Source organism: Leguminivora glycinivorella, chromosome Z (genome assembly GCF_023078275.1).
Source record: "Leguminivora glycinivorella isolate SPB_JAAS2020 chromosome Z, LegGlyc_1.1, whole genome shotgun sequence".
NCBI classification, from domain to species: Eukaryota; Metazoa; Arthropoda; class Insecta; order Lepidoptera; family Tortricidae; genus Leguminivora; species Leguminivora glycinivorella.
This window is the reverse complement of record NC_062998.1, coordinates 16046586-16063761: the sequence shown is the minus strand read 5'-3', so window position 1 is coordinate 16063761 and position 17176 is coordinate 16046586. Positions and strand designations below refer to the sequence as shown.

Here is a 17176-nt window from a genome sequence, read left to right as displayed (position 1 = left end):
TATCACCAGTGTATTTATAACATTCAATTTCAATAATGAGAGTTAAAATTGTACATACAATTATCTAGGTAGGAATGAGGGTAGGTTCTAAATTCGAATGTATTTTATATCGATGTTTTTATATTAGAACTGTTTATCAAAGTATCGTTTCACTGATTAGTAAATTGTTTTGTTATACACACAGACCGAAAGTACACTCTCATATATATGATCATAGTAGGTCTGTATGCCTCCCTTTTATTCCGACGTGAAGAAAAAGGACGGCTAGTTGCCTATGATAGTGGACTATCGGCTTATGAAAGTACACAAAATGTAAAATTTTGCTTGTTTATGGAGTTGAGGATCGACATGAATTAGGGCCCTTTGGACGGTACGAGAACTCGAATACGAGTTTTATTACATTGAGCTATTTGGTGGCTGTGCACAATTGTATGTAACCTCAACAGCACGCAATGTAACTAAAATCGCATGGGAGTTCGCACATCGTCTAAATCGGGCCTTACGTTTTACTATTATCATTTTGGTGCTTTCTTATTACTCCAATAACTTAAAGCAGTGTATCCTGGGGGGCCACAAAGTTTAGGTTTAAGAGAGACTTATGACAGGCTGATTTGGTTTTTTCTAACTTAATGAAGTCAAATTCTTGAAAAGTCGAATTATTATTCCTTTTTTTGTTTTATTGAAAATGTCAGCTCACATAAATATGAAGTAGCAAATGGGATCAAGCCATTATGAGAAAACCCAGAACGCACCGATTGAAATGGATACCAACTTCAATTTATTAGCAATCTATCAGATGCTAGTTCCAAAATTTGCTTCTTTCACCGAGGCATACGTGACTTATTCAAAAAAGGATTCAAAATCCAACTTTTTGAGAAATATCTTGAGAATTGTTTTTTTTTTAACTTTGCAAGCTCTCCACCATAACAGAAAGATTTCTACGTTCACGGAGATATCAGATGATATTTCTTGAATGATTTTAGCCATGCAAGGGAAATAATCTTATAGTATTTTATAATTTTATGTTATTATGTAAACATGTTCATATAAATATATTTTGCATCATTAACTGCATATTGTGTAAAGATGTTGGCCACAGCTCTATTTTTGCTAGAAATGCTTTAACTTTATCTGCTGTAATTATGTTTTCGTCAAAGATACCGCGGCAAGATACCCGTTTGCTACTTTCAATAGCCAAACATAATCAGAAAATAAATCTGCAAATCCAGTTTTGTTATACTTGATATAGCTAATATTTGGAAAAGAAAGAAGTATGGGGGTCGCGAAAAAATTAACGAGTCATAAAGGGCCGTGACACCATAAAGTTTGAAAACCACTGACTTAAAGAATCTGTTAAATGTTTTAACAGCTACATATATGTCGTTAGCTTAGTCCTTTACTTTGATACATACTGGATACGACACTATATACCTATTCCTCCCTGACTTTTAAATAATATCGTATCACAAAATTGTCTTTAAAAAGTTGAGTCTGTATTGGTGTCAATACAGTGTAAAGAAACAAAGTTGATTTTGTGTAATCATGTATAAGCGTTTTTATTAAATTTTTTAAGTAGTGAAGGGAAAAACCTAATACGCATATAAATACTTTTAATAAATCTGTACATGATTATAAGTTTATTTTTATTTTCTTGTATTTGCAACTACAGACTTATATAAATGTTACTTACATAAATGGACATGTCCATTACGTCTAAATATTAATGAAAACAATGCCGTATATATATATATACTAACAATAATAAAATTATTACTTAATTGTTCAACTCAACATTGCACTGAAACATAGCATGAGTACATGACAAGAATCAAGGAAATATTTCCTAAGTAAAGTGGCGGTAAGTATCCCGTCCTAACAGGTTCCTATAGGACTTCTTTGCTAGGAGTGGAAATTCCTAATGCTTCTTCATAGCCTATTTTCGTTTCGTGGTTATCTGAAAATAAAAATGTTGATTATTATCTATATAAGCCATGTGCGGATCCAGGGAGGGGTCATGACCCAAGTTGACCCAAGGGAGCCTAAGTTGGCCATACAAATAGACCACGTGACCCCCCTTCTATAATTTTTCTGTTCAGGGATTTTATGTTAAAATATCTGGGCAACCGAGCTTCGCTCGGTTCTGTTTCGTATCCTTGACATGTGTCGCCATCTAGTTCAAAAATGAATAATACCTACATCGAGCGAAAGAATTCTCAGCCTTAACAACACAACTACGAGATGGCGCGCATTTCGCCACAAAAACTCAAATAGTGTATTTTCTATTCGTTTTAGCCTTGACCTGTGTCGCCATCTAGTGTTTGCAATAAATAGTACTAAATCGACCGAAAGAATTCTGTCTTAACAGTACAACTACTGCACACGAGATGGCGCGCGAAGAAAAACGCATGAAAACTCGAAAATTCGCGTTTTCCGGGACCTAAGGATAAGTTAGACCGATTTTTCACCCCCAAAAACCCCCACATAACAAATTTCTGCGAAATCGTTAGAGCGGTTTCCGAGATCGTCAGTGTAAATAAATATATATATAAATAAATAAATAAATATACAAGAATTGCTCGTTTAAAAGTATAAGATAAGATAAATAATGCGCTACGCTCTGGATTCAAAGAATCCTTTGCTTCGTTCAGGATTCAGTGAATTTAGTATTCCAATCTACTATTTATTACCTTTTTTAGAGGATTTCTTCTTAGATTCCTTGTCTCTCGTTTCCTTCTTCGTTTTCTTGTGATATTCAGTCTTGTTAGTTTTGTCGCGCTCGCCGGCGCCGCTGCCTGTCTTCGATCGCTTCTCTTTTCCCTTCACGTTCTCTATGCCGTCGTCGGGTGCTACGTATTTATCCAGGTCAGTTATAATTAAGTCGCCTTCTTTGGTGTGTTTGTTCTTTTTCTCCTTCTTCTTTTTATGAGATTTCTCGGTTGCGTTCTTTTCGGATTTGACTTTCTTAGTTTCCTTTGTCTTTTTGTTGAGGAGGCCGGTCTCTGGTGAGGGATACTGGTGTATTCTAGAAGTAAGTAGCTCGTCATCACGTAGTGGTCTGAAAGAAAGTATACCGATATCAAATCTGTTTACCTAATTGAGTGCCGATTCGATAGGATAGTATCAGACTATATCAGACGTTACAGTTTGTTGTACAAACAAGTCTCAGAAACAGCGTGTGTATAATAAAATTATTTTTCAAAACCCTAAGGGTCACTAGCACCACTGAAAATGGAGGGTTAACCTGAGGTTAAACCATCATTTTATATGGAATTTGACAGCCCACTAACCTTGAGTTAAGCGGGTGGTAGTAATCGAAAGGTATAGTGTCATGCAGTAGAAAGGGAAAATATGATTCGACCCTAAACCACTGTTAAATTTCGTTTTTGTAGGGATAGAAAGTGTATTTCTGAACGTAAGTAGTATTATTGATTGTGTGGGCACGACATGTCAACTTACAAGTCCAGGTCGAGGTCGAGCGCGCGGTGCGGGTCGTCGGCCGGCGGCGCGGGCTCGTCGTCGGACAGCGCGGCGCCCTCGGGCAGCTCGCCGCCCTCCGCCACCACGGGCCGCGCGCCCGTCTCGCCCTCGCTCTCGGACGACGACTGCTCCTTTTTGCTCTTGCGCTTGCTGCTCGTCCGCTTCGACTTCTTGCTTTTCTTTGACTCCCGCATCGAGACGGTCAGGTAGGCGTCGGAGCGCTTGGCTGGAATGGGAAAATACCGTAAATAACGATCTTGCCACCTGTCTCAGCACTAAAAAAAACTTATTTTTAGTAATAAATTCACTCACTCTTTAATTTCTTCGACATAATTTATTAGCAAACTATCTAAACGTTATCTGACTCTGAAGGTTAAAACACTAGAGGTATCTTAGAGGACTATTTGTGGGAATGCTTGTCCGTAAAAAGAAACGCAAGGAATCGTTCTATAAACAGCTCGAGTCATGCCTGCTGGCTCGTAACTGTCAGATTGTTTGTAATGAAATGAGGATGAGAAATCTTATATTGGGACACTGACCGCGCACCATAAGCGCGATTTACTTCTGGTAGGAGCGGGCGAGTCGTCCTACAGAAGAAGGGCGAATAGTATACTGCTGCAGGATACTGACCGCGCACGACGAGCGGCACCTCGAGCGCGATCTCCGCGACCGGCACGTCCTCCTGCTGGTAGGAGCGCGGCGAGTCGTCCTTTAGGTAGTGAGGATTGTTCGCCTGCTCCTGCCGCCGTGCCTCGCGTAGCTGCAAGCAATAACATAACGATAAACTTATGTATGGAGCTCAACGAGGGTGCGGTGTGCTGGTGACGGAAGGACCTACGGAACTAATTGTTCTGTTTATTGTCCTTTGAGTCGTCGGCAACCCAAACCATCCTTAGAACGTGTACGTACACTCTTTTTTGCTGTGTACTTAACACAGCAAAAAGAAGTGTACAAGTTTCTAATGGGTTAACAACGCGCACGTGACACTCCTTGAGTTGCAGGCGGTCATAGGTGACGGTGACCGCTTTCAATCAGGCGGATCGTATGCTTGTTTGCCACCGCACCGACGTAGCATAAAAAAAAATGTATATTGTGTTCACATTGGACCTCTATGGCTACGTAAAGCTAATTATAATCTTTAAGGTTAAAGGTAGTTCTGAAACATTTATTTCGTAACTTTCAGTCATTTCAACAGTATGTTAGAATAAGACAATTGATTGTGTAGCGCAGTTCGGCACTCGCGTTCATGCAAGTGAGGCGGTGAGCATGTACAACATGCGTATTCTTTCGTAACTCGTGTTTTAGCTGCTGGTGTACTCAAAGAGTATAGAGTGTACCATGTGTAGTTCCTCCTGCGTGAACTGCGCGGTGGGGCGCGCGTCGGGCTGCGGCGCGGCGAACACCGGCTCGCCCTCGTCCTCCGAGCTGGAGCTCTCCGACGACCAGCGGTCGCGCGAGAGCCACTCGTCCAGGTTCAGACTGTAAAACAAACGGTTTAAGGTTCTTACGTGTAAGGTTGGCTTAGCTATAACTTGTTGGAGATTAGCCGGGCGCTGCAAAGGCCCAATATTGATATACCAAAGCCGAAGCAGGTTGCTCGGCCGAGCACAACGCGCGCACTGCCTCGGACGAGGTACGTCTAATAATTGCCTCGGAGGACATTAAGTGTACGTTCGCTCTTGTGAACTCGTATTGACTCACTATTTGGGGCCTGTAACAAAGGCGAATAATTGAACTGTGGCTATTCTCCTTTACTGATCAACATTTGTTCAGTGACTTTTAAAAATTATGAATCTTTAAATTTTTAATTTTTCATACAAAATAAATATTAGCTTCAATGTACGCCATTATTGTTGTCATTGACGTTGTCTGTCTTACTTTAGACTTAACAGAATTCGCAATACATTACCTCTTAGAAAAAACTTTCGAGGGTGATAAAAATCAAAATACAAGTTATTTTTAAAAGTCGCCGAACAAATGTTGATCAGTATAAGGAGAATAGCCTAGAGTTCAATTATTCGCCTTTGTTACAGGCCCCACTCTGTATATTTCAACAATACGACAAATTACGTCAGCTTAGACTTTCTTGCTCCTTTCTTGCTTAAAATCTATCCCATATGGGTAATACAAACTAGGAGGTATACGTTGTTTAGACATCCGAGTATTGTTCGTAAACAACGCAAAGGCGTCATAGTTAGCGTTATTATGAATAATGACTAAATAATGTTGACATTGAAAAAGAAATTGGAGCCGTCTGTGACGGTTGCCAAAAACCCCATTAGTTTTCTCAGATTGAGGAATGTATATGTATATACGAATCGTAATTAGTCGTATCCAATAAAGATTGTGACTTAAACATAACTTTTCACTGAAAGGCCTTTTTCAGCCACAATTGGAGGTTACTTCAAGTAATAATGATTTTAGTAATGATACGTCGTTAGTTTACAATTTGATACGACGAGCTGTCACGAAATCACGGACAAACAACATCGATTAAAAATTTACCTTCACTTAATCGAATTAAGTTTAATTTCATTATGTAAGTTTCATAGAAGTCGCCATAGCCGTCTTTTAGAAAACACTAAAAATATAGCAAAAAAATGTGATACTTAGATTTATTTACAGTTACTGCATGTATAGTAACTACTAGGCTTTGCAAATGTGCTGTTTTTTAGATTTAGATGGATACATGCAACTAAGCTAGATTATGGAATTTTATTCGAAAATTTATATCATCGAATATTTAAAGCAATTGCAGTTATATTATAAAGCAATTCTTTGGAATTAGATAGTTTATGTGTGGACAACTACATAATTTGTATTTCGCAATGCAAGGAGAAATATAATATCCAGATCAGAATAAGTATTAGTCAAGTAATATGACAGATATCAGAATAAGTGCAAGTCAGAATGACATGATGTCACGATCCTCAGCATTGAAGGAATGACTGAATAAGAGGAAGAGACATTATAAACAGTTTTTTTAATAAATACATCAAACAAATAAAAACATGATAAAACTACTTAAAACTAAATACCTAACCTACTTACTCATGGCTTGTTTTATACATGACCACAAACTTACTTATTTAAATAGTTAAATAGATATCTACTAAAGAATCAACGGCCTTTCAGTGGTGTAAGTCGGATTCGAACCGGCTTCTTTAACTATCGTGGTTAACGACTTACATAGGTACTACTTACTTGGATACAATTTTGATTACGTTGTTTTTCAGAAGCCATTTTTTGTCTGTCATCGTGGTTACATTGTTACGTATTGTGTAAAATAAGAAAATGTTGACAGCGATGACGTCACGTCGAAATTATGACTGTGTTCCATTCATGACTAAACCATTTATTTTTGTGTATTCATTGCGTTTATTATTTGCCTTACTTTTCTCGTTGAAATAGTGTGTCTTATTTTAGGCATTTTTATAACAAGTACATCATACATATTCGTAGAACATATTATTTACAATACGGTATAGTGCTTTAGTCATAGGTCATAGCTATGGCTCATGCTGCTCTTACGGGATTCGGGTAATAATGTTGCCACTTAAGTCAAAGTTTGGAACACTCGCAGGTTTGGCCAGCTGTGTGAGTTTTACATGTATATGGATCTTATATGGATTAACTTAATGCATAGTGAGTAGTATAGCAAAACTAAGGCCTGTACATTGCAATGGGTGTAGGGAGCAGGAAACGGGTCATAAAATGTTGTCTCGATTTGATCTACTGGTCTGGCTTAGTGGATAGTGATCCTGCCTGCTAAGCCGATGGTCTTGGGTTCGAATCCCGGTAAGGCAATATGTGTGAAGAACACGATATTTGCTCCTCAGCCTGTTTTCTATGTATTTAAGTACTAGCTTTTTCCCGCGGCTTCGCTCGCGTTAGAGACAAAAAGTAGCCTATGTCACTCTCCATCCCTTCAACTATCTCCACTTAAAAAATCACGTCAATTCGTCGCTCCGTTTTGCCGTGAAAGACGGACAAACAAACAGACACACACACTTTCCCATTTATAATATTAGTATGGATTTATACATCGTTGTCTAGGTACCCACACACCATCTGTGGGACTGTCAATCTGTGTAAAAATGTCCTATAATATACTTTATGATTATTTATTTAAACTTGCTAAGCTCAAAACTAAAGCAGCGCATAATTTTCCATCAAATCTTTGTTGAAGTTATGTGACTTAATGAAATCATATACATAGTAATGAAAATATAATGACAGCTTACGCGTACAGAGTGTTTTATTATAATCTTGTTACCACATGGCTGAAGTTTTTGATATTTTCAAACTATATTTCGCTATGACTTGGTTGCATTCGCTTGCAATATTTTATTCGCTACTGGCAGTGAATGAACTTAGCTTTATCCCATTGATGCACTAACAACGAAAACTGTCAGTCTCAGTACAAGAAGTGTAAGTACTAATGTTGACCGAACTAGCGTGACACATTCGTGACATTCCATGAAAACAAGAAGGAAAAAGATTTCGCACTTCATCTGTGTTAGTCTCGTAGTTATAATAAATAAATACCGTCGCTATGCATTTGATTAGCGATATTTTGTAAACACAATACCTAAATATTATTTTAATAATTCGCACTACTTATGCCATACAAGGTTAATTCAATTTTAAGATCTAATCTTATTAATCTTGCGTGCTACAGTATAAATGAGTTTCTACAGGAAGATCATTGACCCTAACACTCTGGAACCATGTTCTTAAGAGGGCTTTCGTGTTAAAAATAGTGAAATCGCAACCGAGCGCTCGATCATACTGTGTGTGGTATCAAATTAAAGGGCTTTGCGAGTAGTTTATAAATATATATCACATTATAGGAGTTTTTCTACTTGGTCTAACAAAATATGAGAAAATGTCCAAAAGTGGTAATAATTGTACCGGTGAAGGCTCGTTTTCAAAAAATTGGCAAAAATCAATAATAGCAATTTATAATCACTAAGGTATAACAGCAATTTAAGTAAACGTTGCAGATTAATTTAGTGCAAAACTTACTTCGATGTGATGTAGATTTTCAATGAAATTGTCACTTAATTTTAGGTAATTAAAAAAATTGAATTCGCCTTAGGCTAGTTTACTCTTTTTCAAAAACTTAAAATAAAAATCTAGTCTAAAATGATTGTGGTACAGGATATACGAATTATAAATTTACCCGTTTTAATATTCAAAATTGTCCAAATTTTACAAATAAGATCGACTGATTCAGCTCTATACGTGCGTTTTTCTAAACGTGCATTAGAGAAAAATTCATAATTAATTTAGTGAGTTAGTTTTCAAAAATCCAGTCTTATAAAAATCAAGATAATAAGATGCTCTAACTGGAACTTGAATTAAATAAATCTATTGGATAACGGAAAGTGTAGTATTTCACCGACTAAAACTATCAATTTTACATTCTTTTGATGTTTTTTTTGAAAGCAGCCTTAAGTAAAAATAATAATCACAATGTTGATACAAAAATGTAATGTATTTATAACTGTATTTTATTTCTAATTGTAATATTGTTGTTATTTTAATTTAATTATAATAACTTATTTTTGACATGTAAATGAGATGTACATTTATCAATAAATATATCTGAATCTGAATCTGAAGAAGAAGAGCTGTGCAGTGTGCATATATTTTTGTACAATAGGAGAAAGACGGAAACAGCATAGCAAATGATAATAAATAAGGAGCAAGAAAATAGGCGTGGCCATATATCTACACACGGGTGGACGGACTAGAGTGGGTGGACTGTTGCCTAGTTAATTGTAAGTAAGGTAAGTGGAAAATTGGGTACTGGAATGAGCCTAACCAGGTTAGTAGGTCCTATACTGATATGATTGAGTTGTAAATCAAAACCTGAAAGAGGAAGGCAAACTACTAGATCTCATTTCATTCATTTCTAAATTATACACAATTTGTAAAATTACAAGACAATAGGTAAGATACATTGCTTCAATGCTCGTTTATCTATAGTTGCATAACATGCAAATATTATATCTGATTTATCTCAGAGTGAATTGATCATTAGCGATGACTTGACAAATTTATTTGAAATCATATGGACATAACTTGGTAGTTGCGCAATGATTACTCATGTGTTGTAAAAATCAGCGCGAGATCAGGCACATTGTATTATATAATAGCTTTTGCTCGCGACTTCGGTCGCGTTAAATTCGAAAATTGTGGAATACTCCACACATACTTCCACCCCCTATTTTACAGAAGTGACGGGTTAGAAAGAGATAAAAAAATAGCCTATATATGTCACTCAACCCTTCGGGATGGACCCTTCATCTACCTCCACTTAAAAAATCACGTCAATTTGTCGCTCCGTTTTGCCGTGAAAGATGAACAAACAAACAGACACACACACTTTCCCGTTTATAATATTAGTATGGATTAACAAGCATTCATTAATCATCAAATTTGCAGAATATCTCAGGTGTTATCTAGCCAAACAGCTTTGTCAGTAGAAAACATAGTTATATAGGCGCAGAGAATCAATTTACTATTTGATTTCTTTTTCACGCCTTCTCTACTAGTATGTTTAGTCGGCTATACATATCGTAAATTACGCCTGTAATTCGATAACCTTCTCAAATTTCATGCATTTTTACAATTTACCTATTTGTCTGTGACAAAGCAGATGTATTAAGTTGTGCGTATTAAAGTGTGGCAAAGCAGATTGTATTCTTTCTAAATGTATTAATGTATCCATCAAAGAAAATAATAAGGATTATCAATGGCCAAATGCGTACGCTGCTAATAGTATCTAAGCCAAGAGCTGGTAATGTAATGATATGGAAAGCAGGACATTTCGCAAAGCAAATCAAATAGCTGTTTGCAATATATGTAATTTCGCCTGAGAAGTTTGACATGAATTTAATATACATACTTATTAATAGAGATTAATAAATAAGAATCTATGTTAACTGAGAAGATACAAGCAATAGTCGCAAAGGCACAAAAATTAAATTCGCAAGGCAAAACATGTACAGTCAGCCAAAAAAGTGGTTTACCACTTTTCGACCTTATGTGTTTAACATAGAGTTGAAATGTGGTAAACCACTTTCTTGGCTGACCGTACATATTTTGAAAATAAATGAAAAAGAAATCGCCGGAGAGTAACTCATATTCATATTAATATCTGGGCAACCGAGCTTCGCTCGGTTCTGTTTCGTATCCTTGACATGTGTCGCCATCTAGTTCAAAAATGAATAGTACCTACATCGAGCGAAAGAATTCTCAGCCTTAACAACACAACTACTCCACACGAGATGGCGCGCATTTCGCCACAAAAACAAGATAATCAAAAAAAGTGCCTAATGGTGACCGCTAACTTTGCATATTACACAACCACATGTGGCTTTGGCTAAGGAGTGTGCATTAGCACCTATTTGTTAGGGTTCCATTTGAAAAATAAGAACCTTCCTGTAAAGGAAAGTCAAGTAAATTATATCCAAAAGTCGACTTGTAAAATAGTGTATACTCACTCTGCAGGCATGGGCACTTTCTTCTGCGCCTTGGGCGCGACGGGCTTGAGCTCGCCGTCGAAGAGGTCGGCCAGCTCGGCGACCAGCCCGCCGCTGAAGCCCGCGCCCGCGTCGCCGTTCACGTCCGAGCCCGGCTCCGCACTCGTCTCGGCTTCCATGCCGTTACTGCAAGGAAAATCAGTGACAATCACCTGTAAGCATTGTTTTTCTGTTTCTGTCATACAGTTTAGGTCTTTATGGGATAAAAATACGTTGCTTTAGTGCGTTTTCACATTATCCGATCCGATATCGGATTTCGGAACGATTTCAAAGGCAAAAATCAAAGATGGAGGCTTAAATGTACGGGATATCGGTCCTACATCCGATATCGGATCGGATAATGTGAAAACGCACTTACGCTCACGTTTGTGATTGATGCTACGACGAAGCCGCTAGGTTATCCGCCGTCTCCTTGGTACTCGAGTCACCTATGGTCGAGTCGATTAGCTTCTCGACGGGCCTATCAAAGTCATCTGGAGAGAAACGGAGCAGCATCAGCAAAGCAGACGCGTTGAGTGTCTCCCTGCCCTACCAGGCTACCACTGCGTCGCAGACAACTGTCAGTCACCTGCGGTCGTGGTCGAGCAGCTTCTCAGCGGGCTTGTCAACACAGTCCTCAGGGGCGAGGTAGCGCAGTAGCAACATTAGTATGGTCGGCGTGTTGAGGATCTCCCTGACCTATCACGGCCTCGCAGATGTATTGGGTTGGCACAAAAGTAATGACACACTCTACAAAACTCTATACATTTCCTTTCTTAAGTTAATCGTTTTCGATAATATTCTAGTATGTTGTAGAACATTCTAGGTACTTCTAATGTGAGGGTATACACGGTGTTTCCGGTATCACTCAAAACCTCAGACACCCCAACTGATTTTTATTTTTTTAAACTCATCTAGAGTATTCATCTTTTAATCTGATCGTTACTTTTTTTTAAATTGAATTTTTAATTTTCTGTACAGCTCTACTTGACTTTTAGCTCTACACTCAATAAAATAATTGCTAACTACCATCATAAACCATAAGACTATTTATTTGTGTACGTTACTGCAACGACATAAGGTTTACCAATAGACAGCTAAGATGTCACTGTAAAACACTTTAAAGCTTTGTCACAGTAAACTTCAAATTGGACAGGTAATCGCAGTAAGCAAATAAACTCAATATTCAAAATGACAAGGTTGTAATTAGGTACGAGTTCAATTTGTTATGACTTATGATAAACATTAAGATTAAACTGACAAACAACGTCAAACTAGTAGCGGAAAAAATAATCGTCCAAGTAACCGGCCAGTATTAATACCCCTAAATACAGAAAAAAGGTAAACAACCTCTAGCAATGCGATATACACAATGTTGTATTACGAGTACAATAGAATGGGCACGTAAAAAATAACTAATAATACTAATTTAAATAAAAATATTACCCCCATCAAGATATAGCTCAATCGATTCTACTCTCGATTCTGAACAAACTGTTTTCAGGTTTTTAGTGTTAAGTGAAACACGGTGTATAAAGCCGCCCTCGTGATTGGTTTAGTTAGATTGAAATAAAATGGACGAGCGACAAGTTCGAACACTTTACTTATACGAGTACTTGTTAGGCCACAGTGCGCGGGCTGCGGCTGACAATATCAACACTGCATTGGGCGCTGGAAGTACAAGCCATGCCACGGTGTCCAGATGGTTTGACCGTTTTAAATCAGGAGACAGGAGCCTTGAAAGTCAGTCACGCTCAGGGCGACCACCTGCATTCAATGATGACGATTTACGCCGCGAACTACAGTCGAATCCTGATGCTACTACTCGTGACTTAGCGGAAGCACTTAACTGCAGTCACCACGCTGTGGAATACCATCTGCATGAGCTTGGGTATCGAAAAGTTTTGGCTCGATGGGTACCGCACATCCTTACCGAAGCCAGTCGTGCAGTCCGTGTCGCCATCTGTCAATCACTTTTGCTGCGACCCCGACGTAAAGAGTTTTTGACTGATCTGGTTACGGGAGATGAATCATGGATTTATTATGAGAACGATACACGTCGTGCTTTTTGGCTGCCTCGAGAAGAAACGCCACCAACTTAACCGAAGCTGAGTCAAAAGAACCGCTTAAAAGTTTTGCTTTGTTGTTTCTGGGACTCGCAAGGCATGCTGTTTCATGAACTATTACACAATGAAACTGTAAACGCTAACAAATATTCAACACAGCTCACCGAACTATCTTCTGCTGTCAAGAAAAAACGACGAAGACGAGCCACTGTAATTTTACTACATGATAACGCTCGACCTCATGTCGCATCTACCGTTCGCCAACAGCTGCAGAACTTGGGCTGGGAGACGATACCCCACCCACCTTATTCTCCAGACCTCGCACCATCAGACTTTCATTTGTTTAGAGCCCTGAAACGACATTTGCGGGGTAAACAATTCAATGATTTCCATGATGTACAGGTGGAGTTGAACAACTTTTTCGAGGCACAGCCATCAGAGTTCTGGGCGAAAGGCATCCAAACTTTGCCGGATCGTTGGCAAGAAGTCATAGATGCTAATGGTGATTACATCATCGACTAAGCTTTTTGTATTGTAATAATAATAAAAAATATAAAACGTAAACCAAGTGTCTCATTACTTTTGTGCCAACCCAATACATCGTAAAGGGTGTCCCAGAAGTAGAGACATTTTTAAAAATCTTACTGGCCGAAAATTTTATAAGAAAGAAAAAAAAGTTTAGGTGTCATGACGTCTATGGTTTTGTTATCTGTCATTTAAAGCGGGAATTTCATTATTGCGGAATATTTTTTCAAAATGAAGCGTCAAGAATAAATATGAAGTATTTGCTAACAGAGTTATTCTATTTTACGAATCTCATAATAAAAAGGATACAGTAAACCACTTTCTTCAAGAAAGTGCTAGGCGAACTAGTATATATAGAATTATAAGACGTTACGAACACTTGGGTGAGACTAGTTTTAAGAAGATTCCGGGAAGAAATAGGACAGTGGCGGTACCTCGTAATATAAATCGGGTTAAATCGATTTTTGACAAGACTCCTTCGACGTCTGCCAGAGTGGCAGCTGATAAATTAAAAATACCTAAGTCGTCTGTCGCCAGAATAAAGAAGAATGATCTAGGTTTGAAAGCATATGTAAAACAATCAGCTCCTAAATACATAAAGGACCAAGAGCAACGTGCAAAACGAAGGTGCCGAAGAGTTTACAACAGTCAGCTAAGCAAAGTATTCGTTATTGACGTTGAAACTTATGTTCCGGTGGATCCCAACCATGTTTCTGGAAAGCAGTATTTCCATTGTACCAGTCGTAAAGATGTGGCTTACGACCAAAAGCCAAATTTTTCGCAAAATATTTAGTATGGCAAGCTATAGACCAATTTGGCTATGTCTCCGAGCCATACATTTCGTCAGCCTCCATGAACGCAAAAGTGTATCTGAACGAATGCATTATTAAACGGTTGATACCTTTTATAGACAAGCATCATTTCAGGGATAAGGTTATCTTTTGGACGGACATGGCGACGTGTCACTACTGATGTTACTCGGTACTTAGAGTGCGAAAACATAGACTTTGTACGTAAAGAAAAAAACGCTCCGAATGTACCACAAGCTCGCGGTATCGAAATGTTTTGGTCCCTGTGCAAAAGGGAGTACAAGAAACGACCAGAGAAACCTAAATCTATAAAAGCTTTCAAGCAAATATGGACCAAATTGTCCAAAGAAGTGGCTGCAAAATCAGGAACAGCCGTAATGCGGCGGGCCTCAGAAAATTTAAGAAAAGTTGCTTACAAAGGTGTTGCCAACGCAAATTTAATATAAACATAATAATTTAATTACTTTTGTTATTATTTTCAACCAAAATTATTACCTTTGATGTTTACTTTATATTAAAAAACTTGAAAATAATTTTTTCTCTTTAAGTAAGGCGGCGGAATTGAAAAAAGTCGTCTAATTTTGAAGTTGATGTGACTGGAGAGTATACTGCTGACAAGTGGTATCGTTGTGATCGGTAGACTTTACTGAGTACGAAATAATGACTTGTCGCATTCTCAGACTGTGGGGGGGTTAACTATGACGTCACAAAGATCGCGGTCCCGGGTTTCAATTTTTTGCCAATTTTTCTAGAACCCCTTATCCAATTTTGAAAAATGAGGTGACGATTTAAAGCGTATAACATGCTGATTAAGATTTGAATTGAATTTGAAAAGAAAAGTATAGTTTTGTTAGTTATTTTTTAATTAACAATAATGAAAAAAACACTTTTTTTTACTCTCTTTTTTGATTTTTGTGACTCAAAAAGGCAATGAAAACGGCCACTTAGCTAAAAAATATGTTATATAAATCATTTAACCACATTATTAAGCTATCTGCTGCTTTTTAAATTTCTACGATCGGATAATAAATAAGCAAACTACAACCACATACCTGTAGGCGGGGAGTACCGCTTGACACGCGTTCCCATACATTCGGCGTCTACCAAATTACACCTCGCGCAAAATTCGTTTCAAGCAGGTATACCTCTTATCTTATTCGTTGTAACCTATCAATATTGGTATCATTTGAAAGGACAATTAAAGTACTTTAAGAAACAATGTCAATCATTTTCTTAAAATCAGTAATCGCCAGTCTGCGGTGGTTACAAAGGAAAAAGTGGGTATGCAATTTGACTGGTTTCCTAGGTTTGATACCTTAGACGAGTTTAAAAGCGGAGGTAAAGGTGACATATGAGTTGCTCTCTGGCCTAAAAGCTACACAGAGGGTCAGGGGAGAAAAAAACTAGGGTTTAAGTTTAGTTTTAAGTAATTTTTTCTTTTATTTGTTGATTTTATTGTGTTTAATTTTTTTGTAATTTTATCAAGGATAAACGTTGGTTTCTTTTGCTGAAAAATTTGCCCTTTTTTATGAGAAATGTTATGAATTTCATGGCATTTTCCGATAGAGACTAAAATTAACTTTCAAATAAGGCCACATAGTCATACTTTTACTTATATAATGTTAAGGGTAATACCAAGTAATACCGTTTGAACTCAAACGACTTAGAGGTGTGGTTTTTTGACCCAGTAGGTATTAAAAAGTAATCGTAAAATCAAAACGATTGGACATCGGTCGTTATACACATTAAATCACTAAAACGAAGTTACCTATAATGTTTTAGTAATTATGATCCTCACTTTTAGCCACTTTTCTCAAAACATAATTATTGAACAGTAGTCAAGATAACATTAAGAGCATATTTATTATTAATATTGCGTATTATAAATATGAAGTAGTTGTTGAGGTACACTTGTTAAGTACATGCAGCTCCTGCAAATACACTCAGTGTCAAAAAAATCACACATCTTAATCGTTTACGTCGAAGCAGTATTGACCCACATATTAGAGAGCAGGGCACGCAGGCCGCCTCGTAAGACTACCTATATATGTGTGGCACTGAGGAACCAGTGAAGTCAGGTCTATGGATTGCTACACTGTTGTCCCGCTTGCACTACTTCGCCGGGGCTATTACCCTTAATAATATATAAGTAAAAGTATGACTATGTGGCCTTATTTGAAAGTTAATTTTAGTCTCTATCGGAAAATGCCATGAAATTCATAACATTTCTCATAAAAAAGGGCAAACTTTTCAGCAAAAGAAACCAACGTTTATCCTTGATAAAATTACAAAAAAATTAAACACAATAAAATCAACAAATAAAAGAAATAATTACTTAAAACTAAACTTAAACCCTAGTTTTTTTCTCCCCTGACCCTCTGTGTAGCTTTTAGGCCAGAGAGCAACTCATATGTCACCTTTACCTCCCCTTTTAAACTCGTCTAAGGTATCAAACCTAGGAAACCAGTCAAATTGCATACCCACTTTTTTCCTTTGTAACCACCGCAGACTGGCGATTATTGATTTTAAGAAAATGATTGACATTGTTTCTTAAAGTACTTTAATTGTCCTTTCAAATGATACCAATATTGATAGGTTACAACGAATAAGATAAGAGGTATGCCTGCTTGAAACGAATTTTGCGCGAGGTGTAATTTGGTAGACGCCGAATGTATGGGAACGCGTGTCAAGCGGTACTCCCCGCCTACAGGTATGTGGTTGTAGTTTGCTTATTTATTATCCGATCGTAGAAATTTAAAAAGCAGCA

General features: G+C 37.6%; 1 protein-coding gene across 1 annotated transcript in view; it reads right to left on the bottom strand.

Moving 5' to 3' along the window:
- Nucleotides 1-1593: 1593 nt before the first annotated feature.
- The window catches only part of LOC125241244 (AP-3 complex subunit delta), a 35160-nt gene continuing 19577 nt past the window's right edge, over nucleotides 1594-17176 (bottom strand). The window contains exons 13-18 of the mRNA XM_048149615.1: nucleotides 10992-11156; nucleotides 4815-4956; nucleotides 4108-4237; nucleotides 3457-3703; nucleotides 2688-3055; nucleotides 1594-1954 (exon numbers count right to left, since the gene is read on the bottom strand). Coding sequence (XP_048005572.1) covers nucleotides 1884-1954; nucleotides 2688-3055; nucleotides 3457-3703; nucleotides 4108-4237; nucleotides 4815-4956; nucleotides 10992-11156 — 1123 coding nt within the window. The 3' untranslated portion in view covers nucleotides 1594-1883. The remainder of the gene's footprint in view (nucleotides 1955-2687; nucleotides 3056-3456; nucleotides 3704-4107; nucleotides 4238-4814; nucleotides 4957-10991; nucleotides 11157-17176) is intronic.